The sequence below is a fragment of the Rhinatrema bivittatum genome, chromosome 3 (genome assembly GCF_901001135.1).
Source record: "Rhinatrema bivittatum chromosome 3, aRhiBiv1.1, whole genome shotgun sequence".
In the NCBI taxonomy this organism is placed as follows: domain Eukaryota; kingdom Metazoa; phylum Chordata; class Amphibia; order Gymnophiona; family Rhinatrematidae; genus Rhinatrema; species Rhinatrema bivittatum.
In genome coordinates, this window is record NC_042617.1 from 412,076,660 (window position 1) to 412,102,047 (window position 25,388).

Below are 25,388 nucleotides of genomic sequence, written 5' to 3' on the forward strand. Positions count from 1 at the left end.
AATCAGACACAACTGCTATCAACCACTCTCCCTCTGTCAGAGATTTAGGGGTTCAACTAGACAACCAATTCAATCTTAAATCATTTGTCCAAAACACTACCAAAGAATGCTTCTTTAAATTACAAGTACTACAAAAACTTAAACCTCTCCTTCACTTTCGAGACTTCCATCTGGTGCTGCAGTCCATTATCATATCTAAAATAGACTATTGCAATTCCCTCCTGCTAGGTCTCCCTGCGATAACAATAAAACCTCTGCAGATGGTACAGAATGCCGCTGCGAGAATACTCACCAACTCAAGCAAAAGAGATCATATCTCTCCCATACTGCAGTCACTTCACTGGCTTCCCATCAAATCAAGGATCTCATTCAAAGTACTCATTAGGGATGTGAATCGTTTTTCAACGATTAAAATTATCGTCCGATAATGTTTATATCGTCTTAAATCGTTATAGAACACGATACAATAGAAATTCTAACGATTTATCGTTAAAAATCGTTAAATCGTGTTAGTGCGCACTAACTCGAGTTAGTGCGCACTAACTCCCCGTTAGTGCGCACTAACTCGATTTAGTGCGCACTAACTGAAAATGATACAAATAAACACTTTCCAGGTCACTGAAGGTCAGTTAGGAATGAATATGTGTTCCTATTGGCTGGCTGCCCTCTTATCTATTGATATTACCAAGGTTACCACTGAGGTGATGGTTGGGGGGATGGGAAATGGAAGTGGAAACTAACGAACACCAACAGAAAATGAAACAAAGTGTTCACACTTCCCAGGTCAGTAAAGGTCACTTAGGAATGAATATGTATGTATGTATTCCTATTGGCTGGCTGTGCTCTTATCTATTGATGTTACCAATATGGTTGGGGGGATGTGAAATGGAAACAGTTGGAAGCTTGACAAAAAAAGTAATGTAATGATCAGCACTCACGTGACTAGAACTTGTTTGTTTATTATTTTTGTTAGCAGGCACCTGAAATGCTAGTGCATGTTGAATTTGCCAATCACTGTGCATTTTAGAAAGGTGGTCCTGGCTGGAACTGTACACAGTTCAAATATATGTAATTGATTGTTGGTAAGTGTATTTTTTAAGTAGCCACACTGGCACCAGTATGTTTACTTTTCCTCCTACTTAACTCACTAGCTCAGCTTTGTAAGAAGGGCTTCTCTGCTTGTGTGTTGTTTTTGTTTGGTGTGAGGAGAGCAGAAACATCAGATCTTTATTCAATCTACTACAGTCATCTCTTACAGTGCCCTATCCCTATTAATACCAGGAGTGTTGTGATCTTCCTGCACACAGTGCCCTAACCCTGATACCAGTCTGAGACAGCTCCCTCCCTGCATTACTAGTGAGAGGCTGGCTTCACAGACAGGGGGGAGCTGCCTGACCCTCACTCCTGACTTCCCCCATGTCCCAGCTAGTGAATGGTGTGTGGGTGAGGGGGGGGGGGGAGGATGGTGAAGTCTGAGACAGCTCCCTCCCTGCATTACTAGTGAGAGGCTGGCTTCACAGACAGGGGGGAGCTGCCTGACCCTCACTCCTGACTTCCCCCATGTCCCAGCTAGTGAATGGTGTGTGGGTGAGGGGGGGGGGGGGAGGATGGTGAAGTCTGAGACAGCTCCCTCCCTGCATTACTAGTGAGAGGCTGGCTTCGCAGACAGGGGGGAGCTGCCTGACCCTCACTCCTGACTTCCCCCATGTCCCAGCTAGTGAATGGTGTGTGGGTGAGGGGGGGGGGGGAGGATGGTGAAGTCTGAGACAGCTCCCTCCCTGCATTACTAGTGAGAGGCTGGCTTCACAGACAGGGGGGAGCTGCCTGACCCTCACTCCTGACTTCCCCCATGTCCCAGCTAGTGAATGGTGTGTGGGTGAGGGGGGGGGGGAGGATGGTGAAGTCTGAGACAGCTCCCTCCCTGCATTACTAGTGAGAGGCTGGCTTCACAGACAGGGGGGAGCTGCCTGACCCTCACTCCTGACTTCCCCCATGTCCCAGCTAGTGAATGGTGTGTGGGTGAGGGGGGGGGGAGGATGGTGAAGTCTGAGACAGCTCCCTCCCTGCATTACTAGTGAGAGGCTGGCTTCACAGACAGGGGGGAGCTGCCTGACCCTCACTCCTGACTTCCCCCATGTCCCAGCTAGTGAATGGTGTGTGGGTGAGGGGGGGGGGAGGATGGTGAAGTCTGAGACAGCTCCCTCCCTGCATTACTAGTGAGAGGCTGGCTTCGCAGACAGGGGGGAGCTGCCTGACCCTCACTCCTGACTTCCCCCATGTCCCAGCTAGTGAATGGTGTGTGGGTGAGGGGGGGGGGGGAGGATGGTGAAGTCTGAGACAGCTCCCTCCCTGCATTACTAGTGAGAGGCTGGCTTCACAGACAGGGGGGAGCTGCCTGACCCTCACTCCTGACTTCCCCCATGTCCCAGCTAGTGAATGGTGTGTGGGTGAGGGGGGGGGGGGCAGGATGGTGAAGTCTGAGACAGCTCCCTCCCTGCATTACTAGTGAGAGGCTGGCTTCACAGACAGGGGGGAGCTGCCTGTCCCTCACTCCTGACTTCCTCCATGTCCCAGCTAGTGAATGGTGTGTGGGTGAGGGGGGGGGGTGGATGGTGAAGTCTGAGACAGCTCCCTCCCTGCATTACTAGTGAGAGGCTGGCTTCACAGACAGGGGGGAGCTGCCTGACCCTCACTCCTGACTTCCCCCATGTCCCAGCTAGTGAATGGTGTGTGGGTGAGGGGGGGGGGAGGATGGTGAAGTCTGAGACAGCTCCCTCCCTGCATTACTAGTGAGAGGCTGGCTTCGCAGACAGGGGGGAGCTGCCTGACCCTCACTCCTGACTTCCCCCATGTCCCAGCTAGTGAATGGTGTGTGGGTGAGGGGGGGGGGGGGAGGATGGTGAAGTCTGAGACAGCTCCCTCCCTGCATTACTAGTGAGAGGCTGGCTTCACAGACAGGGGGGAGCTGCCTGACCCTCACTCCTGACTTCCCCCATGTCCCAGCTAGTGAATGGTGTGTGGGTGAGGGGGGGGGGGGAGGATGGTGAAGTCTGAGACAGCTCCCTCCCTGCATTACTAGTGAGAGGCTGGCTTCACAGACAGGGGGGAGCTGCCTGTCCCTCACTCCTGACTTCCCCCATGTCCCAGCTAGTGAATGGTGTGTGGGTGAGGGGGGGGGGTGGATGGTGAAGTCTGAGACAGCTCCCTCCCTGCATTACTAGTGAGAGGCTGGCTTCACAGACAGGGGGGAGCTGCCTGACCCTCACTCCTCCGGGGTATTGTGATCTTCCTGCACACAGTGCCCTATCCCTGATACCAGGGGTGTTGTGATCTTCCTGCATGCAGTGCCCTATCCCTATTAATACCAGGAGTGTTGTGATCTTCCTGCATGCAGTGCCCTATCCCTGATATCGGGATGTGTGCAAGAAGATCACAACACCCCCGGTATCAGAAATAGGGCACTGTGTGCAGGAAGATCACAACACCCCCAGTATCAGGAATAGGGCACTGTGTGCAGGAAGATCACAACACCCCTGGTATTAGGGATAGGGCACTGTGTGCAGGAAGATCACAACACTCCTGGTATTAATAGGGATAGGGCACTGTGTGCAGGAAGATCACAATACCCCTGGTATCAGGGTTAGGGCACAAGTTCTAGTCACATTGACTGATCACATTACTTGTTTTGTCAAGCTACCAACTGTTTCCATTTCCCATCCCCCATATACTGTCAGTAGGAAACTTGGTAACATGAATAAATAAGAGGGCAGCCAATAGGAATACATATTCATTCCTAAACTGACCTTAACTGACCTGAAAAGTGTCAAATTGTATCATTTTCAGTTAGTGCGCACTAACTCCCAGTTAGTGCGCACTAACTCCCGTTAGTGCGCACTAACTCGAGTTAGTGCGCACTAATCGGAAAAAACGATTTTTAACGATTTTTTAACTAAAAAATCGTGCCTAAGACGATTTTCTTGCCCTGCCACACGATTTCTATCGTTAAGACGATATGGAAAACGATTCACATCCCTAGTACTCATGATGATACATAAGGACATACATAACATCACCCCTCTCAAGCTCAGTAATCAATTCCGTTTGCACACCTCTGAAAGACCAGTCAGAAGAGCTTATAAAGGCTCCCTGTATGCCCCCCCTGCTAAATCTTCTCTAAGTAAGCGAGCGTTATCTACTGGAGGGCTGACTCTATGGAACACTCTCCCACCAGACCTCCATCAAGAACATTGTCTCCAAACTTTCAAGAAAGACTTAAAAACTTGGCTTTTTAGTCAAGCTTTCCCTGAAAACCCAAATTCTATCTGACGTTGTTCTTAGAACATGGACTAAGGCCTAAGGCCAACAGTTAATGGGCACACCGATCTCTCTACACAGCCCTCCCAGGACTCATCCGGGTTTCTCCCTCCTATTGTTTTCTTCCTTAGGCTCTACCCCTCACTCCTTCCTGCCCCCTCTCTCCCTCCCTCCCACCCCCTTTGCCATCCTCCCCCTCCTTCTCTTCCCCTTCTCCAAGCTACTTAACCTTCCTATTTGTTTTTAATGTATCTTGTATTAAAGTATTTTTATTTTATTTTTATTTTATTTTATTAATTCTGCGTTGAAGCTGCTTTCGGTTTGTAATTGTTCCTTGTTTCCAAATTGTTTTAATGTTATAATATGCTAATGTTCAAGGTTTAATGTATCGCCTCCCAGCGAAAGTTCTGTTTCAATGTAAACTGGTGTGATTTGTATTCTTTACAGGAATGTCGGTATATAAAAATTAAAAATAAATAAATAAATAAATAGAGGAGAGGAGAGAAAGGGGGATATGACATAAACATTCAAAAATATCAGAAATATAAATAATGCACAAGAAGGAAACATTTTCTAATGGATAAGATATTCTAGAACAAACAGCTATGACATGAAGTTCCAAGAGGGTAAGGTCAGAAATAACATCAGCAGTATTACTTCACAGCGAGGGTGGTAGAAGCATGGAAGGAGCTTGTAGAAGAAATGGTAGAGGTAACAGTAACAGCATTTTAAAAAGGATGAGATTAACACAGAAGGCCCTTAGCCACAAAGCAGTGAAGGAAAGCCTTAGATCAACTGGAATCTACATCATGTAAAAAATAAATTAGTTTGGGCAAACTGGATGGACCCTGCAGTTTTAATCTGACATCATATTTTAGGTTTCTTTGAAAGACAACTTTTATTCAAGTGTCATAATTTGATTTTAAAGTGTTTCAATCCAGTAGGCTTCAGGTAAAACTTTTAGGACCTCTGATTATTTGAATAAAAAGTGTCATTCATTGCTGAAATTTTGTGAAACGAACATTGCCTTCTCAAGAATGCAAAATGGAACCATCTGCCAGTCTCTTACATTATTCTTGGCAATGTTTTGCATCAGCTTTGCAGTTTACATATCACTGATGTGTAGCTGTAGTTCTAAGAAATAAATGACAGGCAATTTTATATTTATTTTTTCAAGGGGTAGGGGAAGGAGTAAGCAAGCTGAGTATTTATTTTTAAAATAATAACACATGTATCCCTCGTGGCTCTAGTCATTAAAGTTATGATCTTTTCCTTGATTATTACCTCAGACTTCTTTTGAAAGAGTCATTATAAATCTTCTAAAGGAAGAGCCTGAGAGTCTTGGTTAACCAATTCTTCCTTTATTAAACTTTACTAAGCTGGTTCAGCATAAGACAATCCCATAGAGTAATTTTCCTAGTTTTCAAGAATTCTATGCTTACCTTTTATGGAAGATTTTTAGCTATAGTAAACTTATAAAATTGTAACCTGTTTTCTGGCAAGGAAACTATGCAAAAACAAATGTTTTTTTTCATTCCATTGGTGAACCAGCTGCTTCAAACATAATGATATTTGTTTAAATTTGTAACCAATCTTGGGGCGCTCAGCCGAGTGCACTGTTTAACCCACAGTTGGACATGAGTTGTGTAGGCGCATCTACAGCCCCTTATGGTATAAGGGGATTAGCGCCTCCATTCCACATGTCCAACATGCCGCAAAACAAATAGCGCTCATCACATGCAAATGCATGTTGATGAGCCTATTAGTTAGTACCCCAAATGGAAAAAAAATTAAAATGTGCGTCTAATTAATGCCTGCTCTGGGCAGGCGTTAATTTCTGAGCACCCCCAAAAAGCTGTACAGAAAAGCAGAAAAATACCGCTTTTCTGGACATCTGCTGACTTAGTATCTTGGTGATATTAAGTTGAAGGAACGAAAGATTAAAAAAAACAATTTTTTTAATTGCCAGCAGACAGGTTCGGGAAATGGATGCTCAGATAACCAGCATCCATTTTCCGAATGCGTGACAGTGTGCCGATTAGGAAAACAGACACTAATAAATTCAGCATCCATTTTCTTAACCGGTGGACAGCCATGGACAGCCAACCTCTCCCAGGTGCCCACTGTCAAGGAGGCACTAGGGGTGCATAATCGACCTTAGCGCCTCCTAGACAGTGTGACCTCTAATTTAAATATTCAACGATGCCCCCAGGAGAGGTGCCTGGGGATGCGTTAGGAAAGCAGGCGCTGAACACTCCCGCTTTCAGAACTTTTTTTTTTTTTTTGCATTGGCCTCCTTATATTTTATCTTAAATTCAATCAATGATCTCACTAGAATATATTTTTGTTATAGAAAATGTATTGTCTTTCATGAAACATGCATGAAATGAACGTATGAGAATATGTTTCTCCTGCTGATTTTCATATTTTCCCAGTTTAGGACACACAGCACTGGAACTACTATATACATGGCACAGAGCATAAAGTTACTGCAGGCAATCATAATTCTTCTACTTCAGGGCTATGTTTCATCTGAGGATGGTGAAATAAGATCAAGTAAGTATCGGTTCTTATTTGCACTTCTGTTTGCATTTCTGATTCTGCAATTTCTGGAGGATTTTGGACCCCTAAAGTGCCAATATACATTCAGTAAGTTTTCTTTATTAGGTTTGAATGATCATTTATCCTTCAGTTGTGATATTGAACTTTTGTGAAACCAAGTCCTGGTCTGGCAGATAGGTGTTTACTTCCTACAGTTGAGAAAAGAAGGAAACACTATTTGAATAGTGGATTGAAGAAGAGGAAATCATGATATGTGTCTGTTAAATTAATTATTTCAAGATTTTAGAAATTTGTTGTGTAGAATTTTTTGAGAATAGTTAACTTTTGAAATAAGGAGGGTAACTTTCAAAACGGCACGCAAGAGCACTTTGATGTATGTGCATGAGCACGTGCCCAGATGCACGGCCATTTTATAACTTGTACATGTATATGCGTGCATGTTACAAAATACCATGACCGCATACACATTTGCCCAATTTTAAGTAGGTGCACACCTATGCATTTAAATCCCACTTCTACTGCGTAAGTCTGGGAATTTTAAAAGGGTTGCATATCCACACTGTTGCCAGTTTAACCAGTTCGCCCACCAGTTCTCCCAGTTAACATCTAGGTCCTCCAGACCCCTCTAGTTTGATAATCTGCACTCCTCCCAGTAACCCTGGATCCTTTAAACCCCTGAGAAATGGCTCTTTCTATTTTTAAACTTACACCTCACCCCTATCAGAATTAGACTTACGCAGCAGGGGATCTGGGCACGTGGCAAGGTGTGTAAGTATTTATTTATACATTTTTATATACCGACATTAGATCAGAGATGTCACATCGGTTTACAGATAACGTAAAGGAAATAAGCGGGGGAGGGGGGTTCTTAATTCTGACAGTGAACATATTTTTAACAATGAAAATAATGAAACAAGGATTCTTGTGTATTTCCTACGGGTCAACTTAATTAACAAGAACTAAAATTTGGAAATTATAAATTAAACATTAAATGTAAAAATTAAAAAATTAAGTTAAAAATTTAGATTCATATGAAAAAGACCACTAAAGTAGCTTTGTGAGACTTGAGATCCAACAACGAAAATGTAACATAATAAGCATAATCAGCATGCATCATGGGAAACATGGAGGCAAAGAATATGTGTAACAAGGGTCGGACGGGAATGTGGTGCTGCGAGGAAAGGTGGTGGGGATAGGATCATTGGGGGAAGGCTTGTTGGAAGAGTTTTTTGAAGAGCTGTGTTGAGGGTTCTGATCTGAGTTGTGCTGGAAGGTTGTTCCAAAGTGAGAGTCCGGCTATGGACAGTGCGCATTCTCTTGTTGTGGATAGGTGTGCTTCTTTCGGGGTGGGGATGTGGAGAAGACCAGTGTTAGAGGATCAGAGGTTTCATTTCGGTGTGTGGTATCGTGGGGAGGTTTTACCAATTTAATTTATTGTTGTGGAGAGACTTATGGATGAGTGATAGGTCTTTGTGTTGTATTCGGAAGTTGATGGGTAGCCAGTGTAGGTCCTTGAGGATTGGAGTGATGTGGTCCAATTTCTTTCTGTTTGTGAGGGATCTAGCTGCTGCATTTTGTAGAAGCTGCAGCAGTGTGATTGTGGCAGCAGGGAGGCCGAGCAGAAGGGAGTTACAGTAGTCAAGCTTTGAGAAGAGTAAGGTCTGGAGGACGGTTCTGTAGTCGTGTGGGAAGAGGAGCAGTTTGAGTCTTTTGAGGGTCTGGAGTTTGAAGAATCCATCTTTGATGGTGGTGTTGATGTGCTTTTTGAGGTTGATTTCTGTATCCAGAGTGACTCCGAGGTTTCTTGCTGAAAGGGTTTGTTGGTTATGGAGGGTAGTTGTGCTTTGATGTTTAAGGTTGTGGGTGGCGTTGTTGGTGATATGTAGGATTTCAGTTTTTTTATGGTTGAGTGAGAGTGACAGCTGAGCGAGGAGTTGAGTTATGTCCGACAGGTGGGTGTCCCAGGTTTTTAGAGTGTTTTCGAGGGATGATTTGAGGGGGAGCAGAATCTGTACATCATCTGCGTATAAGTAATAGGTAAGGCCTTTTTTGGAAAGAAGGTTGCAGAGGGGGAGCATATAGATGTTAAACAGGGTGGAGGAGAGGGATGATCCTTGGGGTATGCCGTGTGGTAGGGGGATCTGTTTGGATTGAGATGATTCTGTATTTACTGAGTAGGATCTGCCGGAGAGATATGAGTCAAACCATTTAAATGTGGTGTCACCCAGACCAGTTTCTTTTAATCTGGTTAGCAGAGTGTTGTGGATGATACTATCGAATGCACGTCTCTTGGCCACACCTTGAAATGCCCATGTCCCACCTAGGCTATGCCCACACTCTGCTCCCTTTTGAAAACTTTTGACATGTGCATCAACAGGAGATATGCACGCATCTGGGCAACTTTTAAAATTAGGATGGTGCGTGAGCCTGATTTGTGCGCACAATCCCTAATTGATGTGTGTGCTGGGCTTTAAAATCTACCTCAAAGATTGCACTTTATGGTAGATGAATATAATCATGTACTGGTGCCTGAAACACAGTATAAAGTATGCATAATACATAAAACACATTTTTTCAGTATTTGTTTTGTATGCAGATCTGAGTGTTTTTGTATAACTTATTCAGATTCCTTCAAGTTTCTTTTGAGTTTTCAAGTCTTTTTGAGGTTGTATTTGCTTCTTTTTGCATATTTATTTTGTACCTGGTTAAACAATTGCAGATTTTCTTTGAACTTTGAAGGCATGTTCTATGTCTTGCTGCTGGTTTTATTCCATTTCTTTATTTTTTAATTTATATTTTTGCTAAAGGCAGATTACAGCTAATACATAAAAATCTAGTACATATAACATGTAACAACATGACAAACAAACACATTTCCTATGGAACTAGGCCAGCTATATGTTTCAGAGATATTTAAATAAGGCAATGAGCTGATTAAAGTATAGACAAGCATATTTTTTTACTTCATCTGTAATTTTCGCAGATTTTGCTCCTTAAACATGATACATAGGTTTCCCCTGCTTAATTCCAGATGTGTTGTCAGAAGAGTGACTTTGTAAGTCTGAAAAGGAAAGTCCTAAACCTTTCATTATATATTCATTGTCAGCCTTTTTGACATTATTTGGTTTCTTGTTTAGATACCTTTTGAATACGTTGTATACATGATAGTTGCTCAGTCTATCCAAATAGCTTTTTCTTCATCATCTTTTTGGGCCTCTAAATGTGTCAATTCACTCCTATGGAACTAAGTCATTAAGTGGCATATTAAGAATATTTTATTGTGCTTGCTAAAATTGTGATTAACAGCCTAATCATTATCCTAATAAGATTCTGAGTATAGTCTTAGTGTTTGAAAGGCTAAATAACCATTCTCTGTATTAACTTGTCGAAAATTTTTAAATCGTTATCTACTCTTAGTTGTCTCTTCTTCTGAAATGCCTAACTTGTTAAGCCTTTCCTCATAAGGGGCCCATTCATCCCCCATCATTATTGCTTATCTCTATGCCTGTTCTAATTTTGCTATATATGTTTTGAGATGGGGCGACCAGAACAGCTCACAATGCTCAATATGTGGTCACATCTTGGATTTTTATAGAAGCATTATTATATTCTCAGATTTATTCTCTAGGAGGATAACTTTAAAATATGAACCTGCATCCATATACGCATGTATAAGGGTACGCACGCTCATGTTCATGTATTTTATATCCTGCATGCAAATGCACACACACAATATAAAATACACTTAAATCTACTCAACAACATGTTCACCTATCTAAAAGATATGCGGCATGTATTTTCAACATAGCTAGATAAGTAGCATTTTAACACTTTTCTGGCTATATTACTCAGCTTGATAAGTAGTGGTTTTTGAGACTTATCTGGCTAAGTGGCAGCAATGCCGCCACTTACCTGGAGAAGTGAAAAGAAAACGTAAGTGGTGCAAATCTCCTACATGCGTGTATTTGTGTTCCTAATTTTAACAGTTTGCAAGTGAAGATTTAACTTTTGTATTTTCCTTAGCACTTGTCAGCTTTTACACGTGTAAGTCATCACATTTTGAAACATACCTGTGTGAAGGAAATGACCAGTTTTACCAATTAGTCCACCAATTTGCCCAGTCTACATCTAGATCATCAAGACTCCCCCCCCCCCCCTCGGCTGTTCAGCCTGAACATCCCCCAGTTTACCCCAAACCCCTCAAACCAGTCAGTATTTGGCAATGAGGATTTTTCACTTACACCAGATAATTAGCAGAAGTAAGTGTACGCAAATGAACTTGCACACGTCATTTCGGAGGTTATAAAATAGCAACTAATGACAGTAACTTTCAAACCGATGCGTGGCTGCACTTTGGTGCATGCGTGTTGGCACACGCCCAGATACGTGGCCATTTTATATCACGCGTACATATATGCATGCATGTTATAAAATAGCTTGATCGTGCGTCCATGTGCACCCAATTTTAAATGGGCGCATGCCTAGGCGCGTACATTCCATTTCCGCCACGCAAGTCGGGGAATTTTAAAAGGAACACATGTCCACGCTGTTGCCAGTTTCACCAGTTCATCCACCAGCTCACCTAGTTAACAGCTAAGGCCTCCCAACCCCCCTTGTTTGATAGTCTGGACTCCCCTCAGTTACCCCAGACCCTTTAAACCCCTGAGAAACGGCTCTTTTTCCTTTAAACTCATATCTCATCCCTAGCAGAAGTAAACTTGCGTGGCAGAGGATCTGGGTACTTGCCCAGGAGCATAAATATTTATGCGCACATCTCTTGGCCATGCCCCAAAACATCCATATCCTGCCCAGACCACGCCCATGCCCCAACTCTTTCTGAAAACCTGTGACGTGCTCTCACAGCAGGAGATGCGCGCGCATCTCGGTGGCTTTTAAAACGAGGTGGGCATGTGCACAACAGACTTGTGTGCACATCCCCTAATAGATGCACGTTCTTTAAAAATCTACCTCTATATGCGTAAATATTCACCCCACCGACCCACCCGGAAAACCCCGGTCCACTCCTTTTTTATACAAGGACTTTTACTCATGCACCATTACTTATATGTGCATGTTTGAAGTTTATGAAATAGCATCTATGCAAATATGTGCTACTTGTGCACGCATCTGCTAATCTATAAGTGCGCAACTCTTTTAAATTTCACCTTTATTCCTTTCTGAAAAATTTCTATCGCTACATCTGAGCTGAGGATTTCAATGCGTTGTTCAGAATAACTCAAAGGTCCCTTTTCTGAATAGTGATTCCTAATATAGAACCAAGTTTGTACAAACTGTATATTTGGGATTAGTTTCCATATGTGTCTCGCTTATGATTTAAAAAGTTCCAAAGCCTCACAAGGTTATCCTATTACTCCTCACAATGAGCTTACCTTTTAATTACTTTGAATAATTTTGTGTCATTTGGAAATTTGATCACCTCATTCATTGCTCTCTTTTCCAAATCATTAATGAAATTAAATGGTCTAAATACAGCTGTCTGGGCATTCCACTATTTACCGTGCTTCATTGAGAAACCTGAATATTTAGTCCTTTTCTTTGTTTCCCATCATTTGGCCAGTCACTAATCCATAATAGACATTGGCATAACTTTTTAAATTGCTGAGTATTTTCTCATGAAAGACTTTATAAAATGGGACTATGGCCAAGAGCAACAATATTCATCTCTTTGAAAGAGGGGGATGTAAAAGTGCCCACTATCCTGCCCAAGGCCAACTCGTTGTCTAGTTTTTGCTGTACTATAGATTCATGCCGAATAGTGGAAGTGGCATTACCCCCATGACACTTCTTATGTGGCTTTGGAACAATATGGTGAAACCATCACTGAAACTTTGCTCAAGGCGGAAAGCCTCCCTGCGCTTAGGATAGAGTCCCAGCCAGGAGGACATCATAGATAAGTTTATAGAGTTTGGTGCTTTTTTTTTGAAAACATGATTCTCACTTGGCTCTGACAGAAATCCCCCCAGTAAGCTTCCTGGTATATTTGGTCACAGGATGGGATGCGAAACAGATAGAACACATGTGCTTAAATATGCATTTTTGAAAGTTACATTATGATTTGTTATACTTCCAAAACAAATTATTGAGAGTTTGTGCAGATCAGGAGAGCTGGGTGGCATAGTTCCCTTTAAGCTGAGCACATGAGCGATTGCTCATACATTTCACAGGTTTTACATGGTTGCTCACATACATTTTTTCTTTCTGCTATATAAAGAAAGGCAATGCTAATATTGGTGCTCAAAAATTGTTAGTTTAAAACAATTGTTGCTCACACGAAAAAAAAATTTGCACACACCTAGTCACTCCTTGGAGGGAGCATTGCTGGGCGGTCAGTGAGAGGGACTTCCGAAAAGAACATGAGCGTGCACCTACATAACTGTCTTTGTTATTCATTTGCTTTGACCACAGACTAATGCCCTGTGTACCCCATTATGAAATGATTCTCCTCCATCTTATCCCAGAATTGCTAATCATAGTTTAACCATGCCAAACCATCTTATTCCCTATAAGCCTCGAGAATAGTGCCTGCATAGCAGAACATAGGGCTGTACTGAGAAGGGTCATCTTTGCCTATAATGCTCATCATCCTCAGGAATGCCCGTGTCCAATTAATTATATTCCTGAGGACCTTTTTTTCTGTGCTGGGTTCCAAGTCCATGTCCTTCTTCCAGGTGTCCCTTCTTCTTCCTTCCATCACTCTGAAAATGTCTATGTCGCTTCATCTCCTTATCTTCTTCCAGAATGCTTTGGACAAACTTTCTCATAGCTGGATAGTATAATGAGAGATGGAGGTCTTCCTGACACTTGCTCTGTCTCCACAGATTGCCGCTTTGGGCAATCCTCTGGCGAGGTGTCCATAGGAGTCGTTCAAGGTAATTAAACTGGGAGAGACCCTGTGCTTGCACTTGGTTTTACCATTTCTTTTGGTCACTAACTCAGGTATCAGCTCCACTGTGGATTGAGCACTGCTGTCCATTTCTCCAGTCAACTCACAATTTGAGATCCTGGTGCTCTGCCTGACTCATTCAGACCTTGAATGCTAGTTGAGGCACTGACTAGAAAATCCAGATGGCATTCAATTTGCTGCTCAGGCAAAGCATGTACAGCTTGCTCAACTTGTGCAGAAGATACCAAGCCATTGTAGACTCCACACTGGTGGTCTGAGTCTCAGGTAAAGGTATTGAGCTGTCTCCTGCCTCAGACTCTCTATTACTGTTTGCCGTATGCAAAGTGCCAATTGATGGTGTGGGGTGCAGTCCAGGAGCTTGAAAAGGCCATCCTCCCAGTGTGAACTGGGAGATTGGGTAGACGCCCATGTGACTGGTGTAAAATGGCATACTCCACTGCCATGCGCTTTCTAGGAGATGAGGTCCAGCACCCTATCTGGCAGAATTGTGAATGGGTTGCTGAGACCACACAGCTCAATATTGCCATGGTGCTGTTTCCAGGGGAGGGGGGAGCACTCGGCTGTTACCCTGTCGGTGCGACAGCCAATCCATGCATGCTATGTACAACAGTCCCATTTTGTCCTGGCCACATAATGTCACCTATGACACTGCTCCACAGAGCTATGCCATACATAAAACCGTATGCTTGTGGGAGTTAATGACCTGTGAAGAACGTTGTGGATTACTGAATAACAGATGACAGTCTGGGAAAACCATGTGGCTGTTCCCTCCTGTGTGGATCCTGCTGTACAACTGAAAGGGCTGGTGGCCCTCCCCCAAGAGGGGGTCCTGCTGCTGGCATTGTACGACATCATCACACAGATAAATTAGTGCTATACAGGCTGAGTGGTATTGGAAGGATTGGGTACCGGTGCCTCCCCTGAGGAATCAGGCTGTGGATGCAGTATCATCACTGATGATCTGCTCCCTTCTGTGACGGCTATGCATTCCCCAATTGCTCCCCTCAGTGGGCTTCTGTGCCTCCATCCCCTGCTGACCTTTTCCTTCCCCCCCCCCCCTTGTGGATCTCCCTGCTGGGGCTGTCTGATGCTCTCACCCTGAGAGCAGGTTGCGAGCCTGGGCACTCTCTACCCTTGAGCTTAAGCGCAAAATAATGTACAGCAGTCACCTGCATGTTCAGTTCGGAGTTAACAGTTTGCTTGGGATTAGCAATCTGTTGTTATTTAGGAGAGTTGTGGGTGGACCCTTGGACCGGTGGCAGATGACCATGCCCCTGGGGGAAGATCCCGAGAGGGACCACCGGTCAGGCTCAGAGTATGGAAACAGACACACACTAGTTCTTTTACTAGACAGTATACTGAACCACCAGAGGTGGCAGTAGTGAGCTGGAATGCCCAGCTGGGCAGTAGTCCCTCAGATACTGGAACAGCAATCCCTGGAGGCTGAGCTGTAGAGAAACTGAAATATAGTGAGTAGGCAGGGTATGCAGAGTTCATGGACAGAACCTGATGGTAACACTCACACAATGTATCATAGAAGCCCAGGAGCTAGAATGTATAGGCCCTCAAGGAGCGAGTACCTGGTTCCAGGGAAAGCTCTAAGAGAGCGATGGTAACTCACTGATGTAGTTGGCAGTGATGACTTCCAGCTAGAAGAGAGTACCAAGTAAGTCTGGGAACGAGGGCCCTCGAGGAGCGAGTACCGGTTCCAGACTGTCCCCTGAAAAACAAAGGAGAGAGCGAGGCCCCCGAGGAGCGGGTACCCCTAATAAGTCCGAGGAGGCAGAGTAGCTTAGGTAGAGTAACCCTTAGTAAGTCCGAGGAGGCAGAGTAGCTTGGAAAGTCGAAGCGAGTCCGTAATCATCCCTTGCTAACTCGACATGTTAGCAAATTCTAAGACCTTATATATCCGTCGCGGGTGACGTCATCTTTGGGGGACGCCACCGAGGTTCGCGCCATCATGGGTACTTCACGCTGCATGTGCGCCCCTAGGCCTCCAGGAAACATGGCAGGTTGCAGCATCTAGCTGGTCCGGGAAAGCTGGAGGACCTCAACAGAAGGACAACATGGCAGCCAATCTTCCCGCGGACGAAGAGGGAGGCGCCAAAGAGGTAAGGAGGGCGGAGAGAGGGCGTCGGGAACGGACGGACACAACACTGCATGATCCACTGCTCAGATGTGAATTGGGGGAGGGGAGATCGAGAGGCCACATGTAGGAGCTAGTCCTGCTGAAGGCCTGGCCTCCTCGATATCATAACTAATATCCAAAGGAACCAATCGTTCACTCACTGTGTGATAGAATATTCATAATAGTTTACTGACTTTTATACTGTCCTGTTAGATCTATGTATGAATTTTTCAAAGCCTACACGACAAATGGAAATCACCTTTTTGTGTGTTGAAAAAATTTTTTTTTTAAATAATTTTGTAAGTGGTGTTGGTAGGTTTCATATAACCGTGTAGGCAACCCTGCCTTGTTCGGGCATATTATAATCATAAACCATAAAAATAGATTCACATATATATATATACAAAAAAAATGTTTAAATTGCATTCACATAAAAATTTGGTGGTGGACGGTTTGTTTATGATTATAATATGCTCGAACAAGGCAGGGTTGCCTACATGGTTATATGAAACCTACCAACACCACTTACAAAATTATTTAAAAAAAAAATTTTTCAACACACAAAAAGGTGACTTCCATTTGTCGTGTAGGCTTTGAAAAATTCATACATAGATCTAACAGGACAGTATAAAAGTCAGTAAACTATTATGAATATTCTGTCATACAGTGAGTGAACGATTGGTTCCTTTGGATATTAGTTGTAATTTAAACACTGTGTAAGTGGCAAGGTTGCTCTTGGTTTCTCCTTGATATCATGGCAGCAGCAGTCTTCCAGAAACAGGGAATTCAGCAGACAATTTGCTGCCACATGTCAGATGCCACAGACTCAGGTCAGTCAAGTTGCGAATGCAACGCAGAGATTTGGCAGCCAGTATGGCAACACTGAAGCAGGAAAAATGGATGAAATCAGTGGACAACTCGCTAACATGTGCAAACGCCACAGACTTGGATTCAAAGCTGATTCATTGATGATGTAGCAGACAATGCTAAAGCCAAAAAGAAGAAGAGCTACTGCCAGGACCCCACATTTAAAGGGGGCCTGACATCACAATGCCATGACCACCATCCCCATCCTTCGACATCATTTGGTGCAACCGGCACCCCCAGTTGATGTCATCAGCATGCCAATAGGGCAGCGAAAACAGCAGTGGAGGCCAGCGACATGGCCTGCTGCAGCGATGGGGAAGAGGTGATGAACCGGGAAGCAGCGCCAGGTTACTTGCGGGCTCCAGACAATTCGGCCCAGGCCCGCACATTTATTGTTTCTGATTTTGCTAGCCTACCTGCTATCTGTTAGCATTTTACAGACTATTTCACTATGTTGGTAAAGTAGATGACATTATACTCCCATTGCTATACTCTTTTCTATTATACATAGAATTTCTGCTCATAGAGATTCTAAAGAACAGGGTGTTTCTCGAGAATTTGTATTCTGTTTGAATCTGTGATTCTTAGCAAATATTGCCTTGTAGCCTCCATTTTGATCTAGTGTGTCATTTTGATATATTTTGGTATCTCACTGTTTCACTGATTATACTCTGTCTAACAGATCACTAAGATGGCTTTTATATCTACATCTTCATTTAGTGCCATACATTTTAACTCTCCAATATTATTTTATAAAATTCTGGAATTTGCTTATAGACTCCTAAATAGATTGAGGCCCATATTCAAAAGTTCAGTGAGTTGCAAAGTTACCCAGATAATTTTATGTGGATAACTTTACCTGGAAAGTCAGCAGCACTTAGATGAGTGATAATGCCGCTGAATATTCACAGATAAAGTTATTTGAATAAAGTTAACTAGGTAACTTTGCACTTACTGGACTTTTGAATATTGCAAAAAAAAAAAAAAAAATGTACTAGGCCAGCAGCACTCTGATCCCCCTTTACTTACACCTGCATAACAAAGCGACTAAAGATGAATCTCATAAAAATTCCCGCTCAAAGAGACTACATTTGGTGTTTAGTAACCCACAAGAGGCAACCGGAAATTAATCAGATCCCAAAAATAATATTGCTGGTTTGTGCAAAACTGCTTCAAAACAATGGTATAAAAATACTTCAAAAACATGTTTTTGAAGTATTTTTGCTGAAGCAAGCAGTGTATTTTGGGGCTATGATCAGTTGCCTGATGTCTCTTGTGGTCTCTGAACACCAGCTGGTGTCTGTATAAGATAGACATTTTTATGATATCCTCCATTCTCTTTGCTCTGTATGTGATGTTATGATTTTTCGAGCTTCCTGACATGTTTTATTTTGGTCTCTATATTGTCACAGGCCCATGTCTAGTTTCCCTGGTCGAGGAGCTTCTTATCGCCATTTCTCTTTCTGTACTTGTTCTTTTATCTATTGAACAATGTTGTTAAGGCTCTCATCTGACACTGGGATGTTATGATTTTTTTTTGTATCCTCCATTAAGGAATATTCCATGAGGTTCATATTTAAATGATTTGTCTGGCTAGGTTCTGGACATAGGCAAACTGCAGGTTTTAAAAACCCTGCCAGTGTCACTGCACCTGACTTATCCCTAGATTCATCAAAATGCATTAACACATTGATAGCGCCCGCATTAATAAAAAGGGGTGTGTTTAGGGAAATTTTAGAATTACTGCACCATGCAGTAACTTACCGCTTCACATTAGTAGTAATGCATGGTGTGGTAAACGTAGTGCACCCTGCAATAATCCCTATTTTTCATATCTTGTGCTGAGTGAGAGAGAGTGAGAGCGAGAGAGAGCGAGCCTGAGCTTGTGGGGAGAGCCTCACAGTGTGCAACTGTTTATATCTCTATAGAAGGGCCATCTAATAGGTCGAGGTGAGAGAACATAGTACAAAATTTCATCTTTGTGAGACTTTCCTCACTCCAAATGATGTCAGATCTTCACCAAAGTGTACTGTGCTGTTCCTACGTCTCACTCTACATGCGAAACTGGCCCCTAAACCCTAAACCACCACCACCACCACCTCACCTCAACCCATTAGATGGCCCTCCTATAGAGATATAAATAGTGGCACACTGTGAGGCTCTCCCCAGAGGCTCAGGCTCTCTCTCTCTTTCTCTCCCTCTCTCTCTCTTTTCCTCCTTCCCTCCCACCTTTCCACTCCTAAACCCACAATTGGCCAAAATGCAATTCAAAAAATGTATCATAAATTACATTATGGCCATTTCAGGCATATTACACAGCCTAGCACCAGGAAAAAAGGTGTGGTTGAAACCGTGCAATAACATGCGTTATGCTATCACCCAGTGTGGTATTGCCCCATATTTTACTAAATCCCACCCAAACTCCTCCATGATCCCGCTTCCCCCAAAAATTTGCACTCACACTCAGGTAGATTTTCAAAAAGCGCGATTTGGCGTACTTTTGTTGGCGCATCAGGCGCCAACAAAAGTACGCTGGATTTTAGTAGATACGCGCGTAGCCGCTAAAATCCTGGATCGGCGCACGCAAGGCTACCGATTCCGTATAGCCGGCGCGCGCCGAGCCGCACAGCCTACCTCCGTTCCCTCCAAGGCCGCTCCGAAATCGGAGCGGCCTCGGAGGGAACTTTCTTTTGCCCTCCCCTCACCTTCCCCTCCCTTCCCCTACCTAACCCACCCCCCCGGCCCTGTCTAAACCCCCTCCTTACCTTTGGCGGGGGATTTACGCCTCCCGGAGGGAGACGTAAATCTCTGCGTGCCAGCGGGCCGCTAGCGCACCGGGACGTGACCTGGGGGCGGGTCCGGAGGGCGCAGCCACGCCCCCGGACCGCCCCAGGCCGTAACCACGCCCTCGGACCCGCCCCCGAAACGCTACGTCCCGCCCCGAAAACACCGCGTGGATCGGGCCCGCCCCCGACACGCCCCCGACACGCCCCCCCTCGGAAAACCCCGGGACTTACGCGAGTCCCGGGGCTCTGCGCGCGCCGGTAGGCCTATGTAAAATAGGCGCACCAGAGCGCAGGGCCCTGCTCGCGTAAATCCGAGCGGATTTACACGAGCAGGGCTCTTAAAATCCGCCCCACTGTGCGTTATTGTTCTTAGCGCAGGCGTTATGATGTTACTGCTAGCGTTAATGTGTTATCACGTGCGTTAACGCCATAACGCATTTTGATGAATGACCCTATTAGCACTGCACTGCTGAAAATCTGATACAGGTTAGCTGGATACATTTAACTGGCTAACATACTGTAGCTGGGTGCCCAACTGCTGAATATTGTCCCTATGTGTATAATCCTAAATACTAAGAAGTAAATTGGGCACTGAAAAGTGAAAACAGTGGTATTCTTCTGAAAGGGATGTACCAGTTTTTCTTGCTGAGTTCCCTCCTTTTTGTAAACAAAACAATGCTTATATAAAAATCACTAAAATTCTGGTTGCTGATAAAAATGATTGTTCAGATCTCTAAAAACAGAAAATAGTTTATGTTGGCATAGCATTTTCTCTGGAAACTTGAATTTTACTTGAATTTTTCACTTTTCTTAACATCTGAGCTTTTTTTGTTTCACAAACTTTTAGTACACCTTAGTAGTATGCCTATTTCATTTCATACCAGAGTTTAAAAGAGGTTTGAACTAATTCCTGGAAGAAAAAAGTCCAAGGCTCATTATTAGGCAAATAAGCTAAAGAAAACTATTGCTATCCCTGGGTGTTAGTGACAGGAACTGGATCTTCTTTACGGAATCTGCCAGGCACTTGTGACCTGCATTGGCCACTGTTGTAGACAACATGCTGGGTTTGATGGATCTTGGTCTGATCCAGCATGGCATTTCTATATGAAATGTTATGTATACTGCCATATATAAAATAAAACTTATGGAGAAATGAGATGGATTTAAGCAGAAATTATGATGCCTAATATTATTTTCACCACTTGAAATTATATAATAAAATCAAGGAGAGTAGAAAATCCCAATTTGAATGCAAAATAAAATGTTATAAATGACAGCCAGTAAATTGTTGATTGTTGGTAGGGGTACATATGGTGGCGGAGTAGATGGTTGTACCATTTACTGAAGAGAGGGTTTATGTAGAACTGAAAGTAGACAAAGCTATGTGATCAGATGGGATATATCAGCTGGACTGTTGGATGATTGAGAGGTAAAAGAGGCACTTAATAAAGAGAATGCCAGAGTGGAAAGACTGAATTAACTATTTGCTTCAGTGTTTATGGAAGAGAATGTTGGGGAAATACCCATGCTGGAAATGATATTTAATGGTGATGAGTCTGATGAACTGAAACAAATTACAGTGAATCTGGAAGATGTAATAAGGTAAATTGACAAACTAAGAACATAAGAAGTTGCCATACAGGGTCAGAATGAGGGTTCCATCAAGCCCAGCATCCTGTTTCCAATAGTGGCTAATCCACAATACCTGGCAAGTAGTCAAACATTAACTAAATCCCATGCTACTAATGCCGGTAATAAGCAGTCACTATTCCTCAAGTCAACTTGATTAATAGCAGTTTGTGAATTTCTCTTCCAGGAACTTGTCCAAACCTTTTTTAAACCCAGCAATGCTATCTGCCTTAACCACATCCTCTAGCAGTGAATTCCAGAGCTTAAATGTTCATTGAGTGATAAAGAATTTTTTACTGATTTGTTTTAAATGTGCTACTTTCTAACTTCATGGAGTGCCACCTAGTCCTGCTAGTATCTAAGAGTAAATAACCTATTCGTATTTACATATTCTAGTCCTCTCATGATTTATTAGACCTCTATCATATCCCCTTCAGCCATCTCTTCTCCAAGCTGAACAGCCCTAACCTCTTTAGCCATGCTGGAAATGATATTTAATGGCGATGAGGCGGAGGAGCTGAAACAAATGGCAGTGAATCTGGAAGATGTAATAAGTTTCCATCCCTTTTATCATTTTGATCACCCTTCTCTGTATCTACTCTAGTGCAATGATATTTTTAATATGTGGTGACAAAAATTTCACATAGTACTCAATGTGTGGTCTCATCATGGACTGATATAGAAGCATTATAACATTCTCCATTTTATTCACCATTCCCTTCTTAATAATTCCTAACATTCTGTTTGCCTTTTTGACTGCAGTAGCACACTGGGCCAACAATTTCAATGCATTGTCTACTATCATGCCTAGATCTCTTTCCTGGGTGGTAAATCCTAAATGGAACCTAACATCGTGTAACTACAGCATGAGTTATTTTTCTCTATATGCCTCACCTTACACTTGTCCAAATGAAATTTCATCTGCCATTTGGATGCTGAATCTTTCAGTTTGGCAAGTTCCTCCTGCAATTTATCACAATCCACTTGTGATTTAGCTATTCTAAATAATTTTGTGTCATTAGCAAATTTGATCACCTAACTTGTCGTTCCCCTTTCTAGATCATTTCTAAATATATTAAAAAGCATTGGCCAAGTAGAGATCTCTGAGACACTTCACTGTATACCTTTCTCCACTGAGAAAATTGACCATTTAATTCTACTCTCTGTTTCTTGTATTTTAACCAGTTTGCATTCCTTAAAAGTGCATTGTCTCCTATCCCATAACTTAATTTTCTTAGAAGCCTCTCATGGGGGACTTTGTCAAACACTTTCTGAAAATATAAATATACTACATCTACCAGCTCACCTTTAGTCACATTGTAGCACATTTGTGAGGCAAGATTTCCCAGGGTAAATCCATGCTGGCTGTGTCCTATTAAACCATGTCTATCTATACATTATATGAGTTTGTTCTTTAGCATAGTTTCCATGATTTTTGCCTGCACTGAAGTCAGGCTTACCAGTCTATAGTTTCTCAGATCACCCTGGAGTATTTTTTTAAAAATAATAGGGATTACATTGACTATCTTTCAGTCTTCAGGTACAATTGATTATTTAAGTGATAGGTTAGAAATTACTCATAATAGATCTGAAATGTCAATTTTGAGTTCTTTCAGAACCTGGGGTGTTCATCATCTAGTCCAGGTGATTTGCTATTCTTCATTTTGTCAGTCTGGCCTACAACATCTTCCAGGTTCACTATGATCTGGCTCAGTTCATCTGAATCATCTTTGAAAACCATCTCTAGAATGAGTATTTCTCCAACATTCTCATTAGTAAATACAAAAGCAAAGAATTCATTTAATGATGAGTTTTAAAAGCCTAGCATGTGCCAAAATTGGAAAATGAATGCACAACTTGGACGTGTGCATGGCCACCTAATTTTAAAAGCCACCCAGATGCACATGTATCTCCTGCTGCGTGCAGATCTCACTTGATTTTAAAAAGGGGCCTGTCTGGATGTGTTAGGGTGTGGCCAAGAGATGTGCACATAAATACTTACACAATCCAGTGTGTACCCACATCTAGGGCAGCTTAACTTTACTTATGTTAAGAAGGAGGTGTATCTTAATAAATACAAGAAATTAGCTATTTCTGCTGGGTTTAAAGGATTTGGGGTAATTGGTGGGAGTTTAGGGTATGAAATCAGGGGGGGCTTTGAGGACCTAGCTCTTAACTGGGTGAAGTGGTGGACGAACTGGTGAAACTAGCAATGACATGGATGTATGCCCATTATAAAATACCCTGACTTATGCTGAAGGATCTGGCTTTGTATGCCTGGGTGCATGCCCACTTAAAATTGTGCACAGATGTACATATGGCCAGGCTATTTTATAACATGTGCACATATGTGTGCTCAAATTATGACATGGGCACTTGCTGATGCACATGTTACAAAGTGCACCTGTGTGCCAGTTTGAAAGTTACTGTCTTAGTCTTTCTGTGATGGCTGTTGTGCTTGGAGGTGGACTCTTGTCCTGGAGCAGTGGAGAACGGCTCCCTGGTTGGACCCAGGAAGCACCTGCCATCAGGTGGTGGATCACAGGAGGCTAGCTGGAGCTTCACCACTGGAAACCCACGGTCCCCCTGGGTGGAGCCCTTGGGGACTCGGGCCGCTTGAACTTAGGTGGGCCTCTCAGAGTCTCCCTGATAGGAAGTATAAAGGTGTGCCCACCAAAATCAAGGGTGTGCGGTCGATGTCTTGACTGAAGGCCTGAGGAATCAATGAAGGCCAGTTCAGTGTCTGCGATGATAAGGCTAGGAGCAGGGCCAGAATCAAGGAGGCATGGTCAAGGATAGCTGGGGTCGAGTTCCAAGGATCAGTCCGAGAGAGGTCAGCCAAAGCAGGGGTCAAGTTCCAAGGATCAGTCCGAGAGTAGTCAGCCAAAGCAGGGGTCAGATTCCAGATGTCAGACGTTGTCAAGGAGACAGGCAAAGGTCAGCATCCGGGCAGCGATCAGCGTGGTCAAGGAGACAGGCAAAGGTCAGTACCAGAGAGTTAGTCTAAGAGGTACTACCTGGGGGAATGCAGGAACAGACAATGCTGGAACACGAGGACGCTAGAACACAAGGATGCTGGAACAAGGCTGAAACACGAGGATGCTGGAACAGGATAGGAGACATGGAGGCAAATTCAGTACACACACAGTGTCGACCCGATTGCCAAGGCAAGGAAGTGCAGGCAGGCTCTTCCTTTAGTAGTATGTTCAATCAGGGTACGCTGTGGAGCTTGGACCCACCCTTGGCCCTATAAGGGACCAGACAGTCCACGCGCGTGTGCCTAGGGGCGGAGCTGATGCCACGGAGGATGCCGAGCCCCACCGTGAGGCCTGGTGCACTGAGGAAGGCCCAGCGACCACCGCCGCGGGACGCCGAGGCCTGGAGGAACTTGCAGCAGCTGCCAGGGAGTCCGACCCGGGACCTACAGTGGAGTTGGAAAGGTGAGCAGACCCGTGTGAGGGGCGAGCGCGGACAGGGTGCACAACAGTACCCCCCCTTCTAGGCCTCCCTCTACGTGGGCGAGGTTTTTCAGGGTAAGCCCTGTGGAAGGCTCTAAGGAGATCCTTGTCAAGTATATTGTGGAAAGATTCCCATGAGTTCTCCTCAGCTCCATAACCCTCCCAGGATAAGAGGTATTCCCATCTGCCTTGACGCTGAGGACATCGAGGACTTACCTAAAGAGTCGTATTAGGTTCAGTGGAGATCTGGGGTGGTGACGGATCTCTTCGAGAAGGCCAGGATAAGACTAGCGGCTTCAATAGGAAACATAGAAGGTGTTATGAATGCCCATGGCACGTGGCAGTTGTAATTGGTAGGACACTGCTCCCACTCTCCGTAGGACTGGGAATGGGCTGATGAACTTCAGTGGCAGGCGGTGTGAAGGGAGTTGCAGTCTTATATGATGAGTGCTTAGCCACACTTTCTGGCCAGGACGGAAGAGTGGAGCGGGATGACTGTGGGCATCTGAAGTCTGTTTGGAACATTCGGCAGCCTGGTTGAGGCATTCCTTGACTTGGTTTCACACCTGATGAATGGTGTGGGCCAAGAACTAAGTGGCTGGTGAGGGAACAGAGAGGGGTACTGGTAGCAATAAGCGTGGTTGTCGACCAAACACCACGGAAAATGGCGATACATCTGTGGCAGCAGAAATGTGGGTATTATGCGACAATTCTGCCCA

The 25,388-nt window shown here is 43.8% G+C and overlaps 1 protein-coding gene across 2 annotated transcripts in view; it reads left to right on the forward strand.

Annotated features, from left to right (window-relative positions):
• The window catches only part of LOC115087934 (collagen alpha-1(XXI) chain-like), a 454,903-nt gene that overhangs the window by 70,016 nt on the left and 359,499 nt on the right, over nt 1-25,388 (forward strand). The window contains exon 2 of one of the 2 annotated variants that reach the window (XM_029595690.1): nt 6,750-6,870. In XM_029595690.1, the coding sequence (XP_029451550.1) occupies nt 6,783-6,870 (88 nt within the window). In that variant the 5' untranslated portion in view covers nt 6,750-6,782. The remainder of the gene's footprint in view (nt 1-6,749; nt 6,871-25,388) is intronic. The other variant, XM_029595691.1, reaches the window with a different exon arrangement.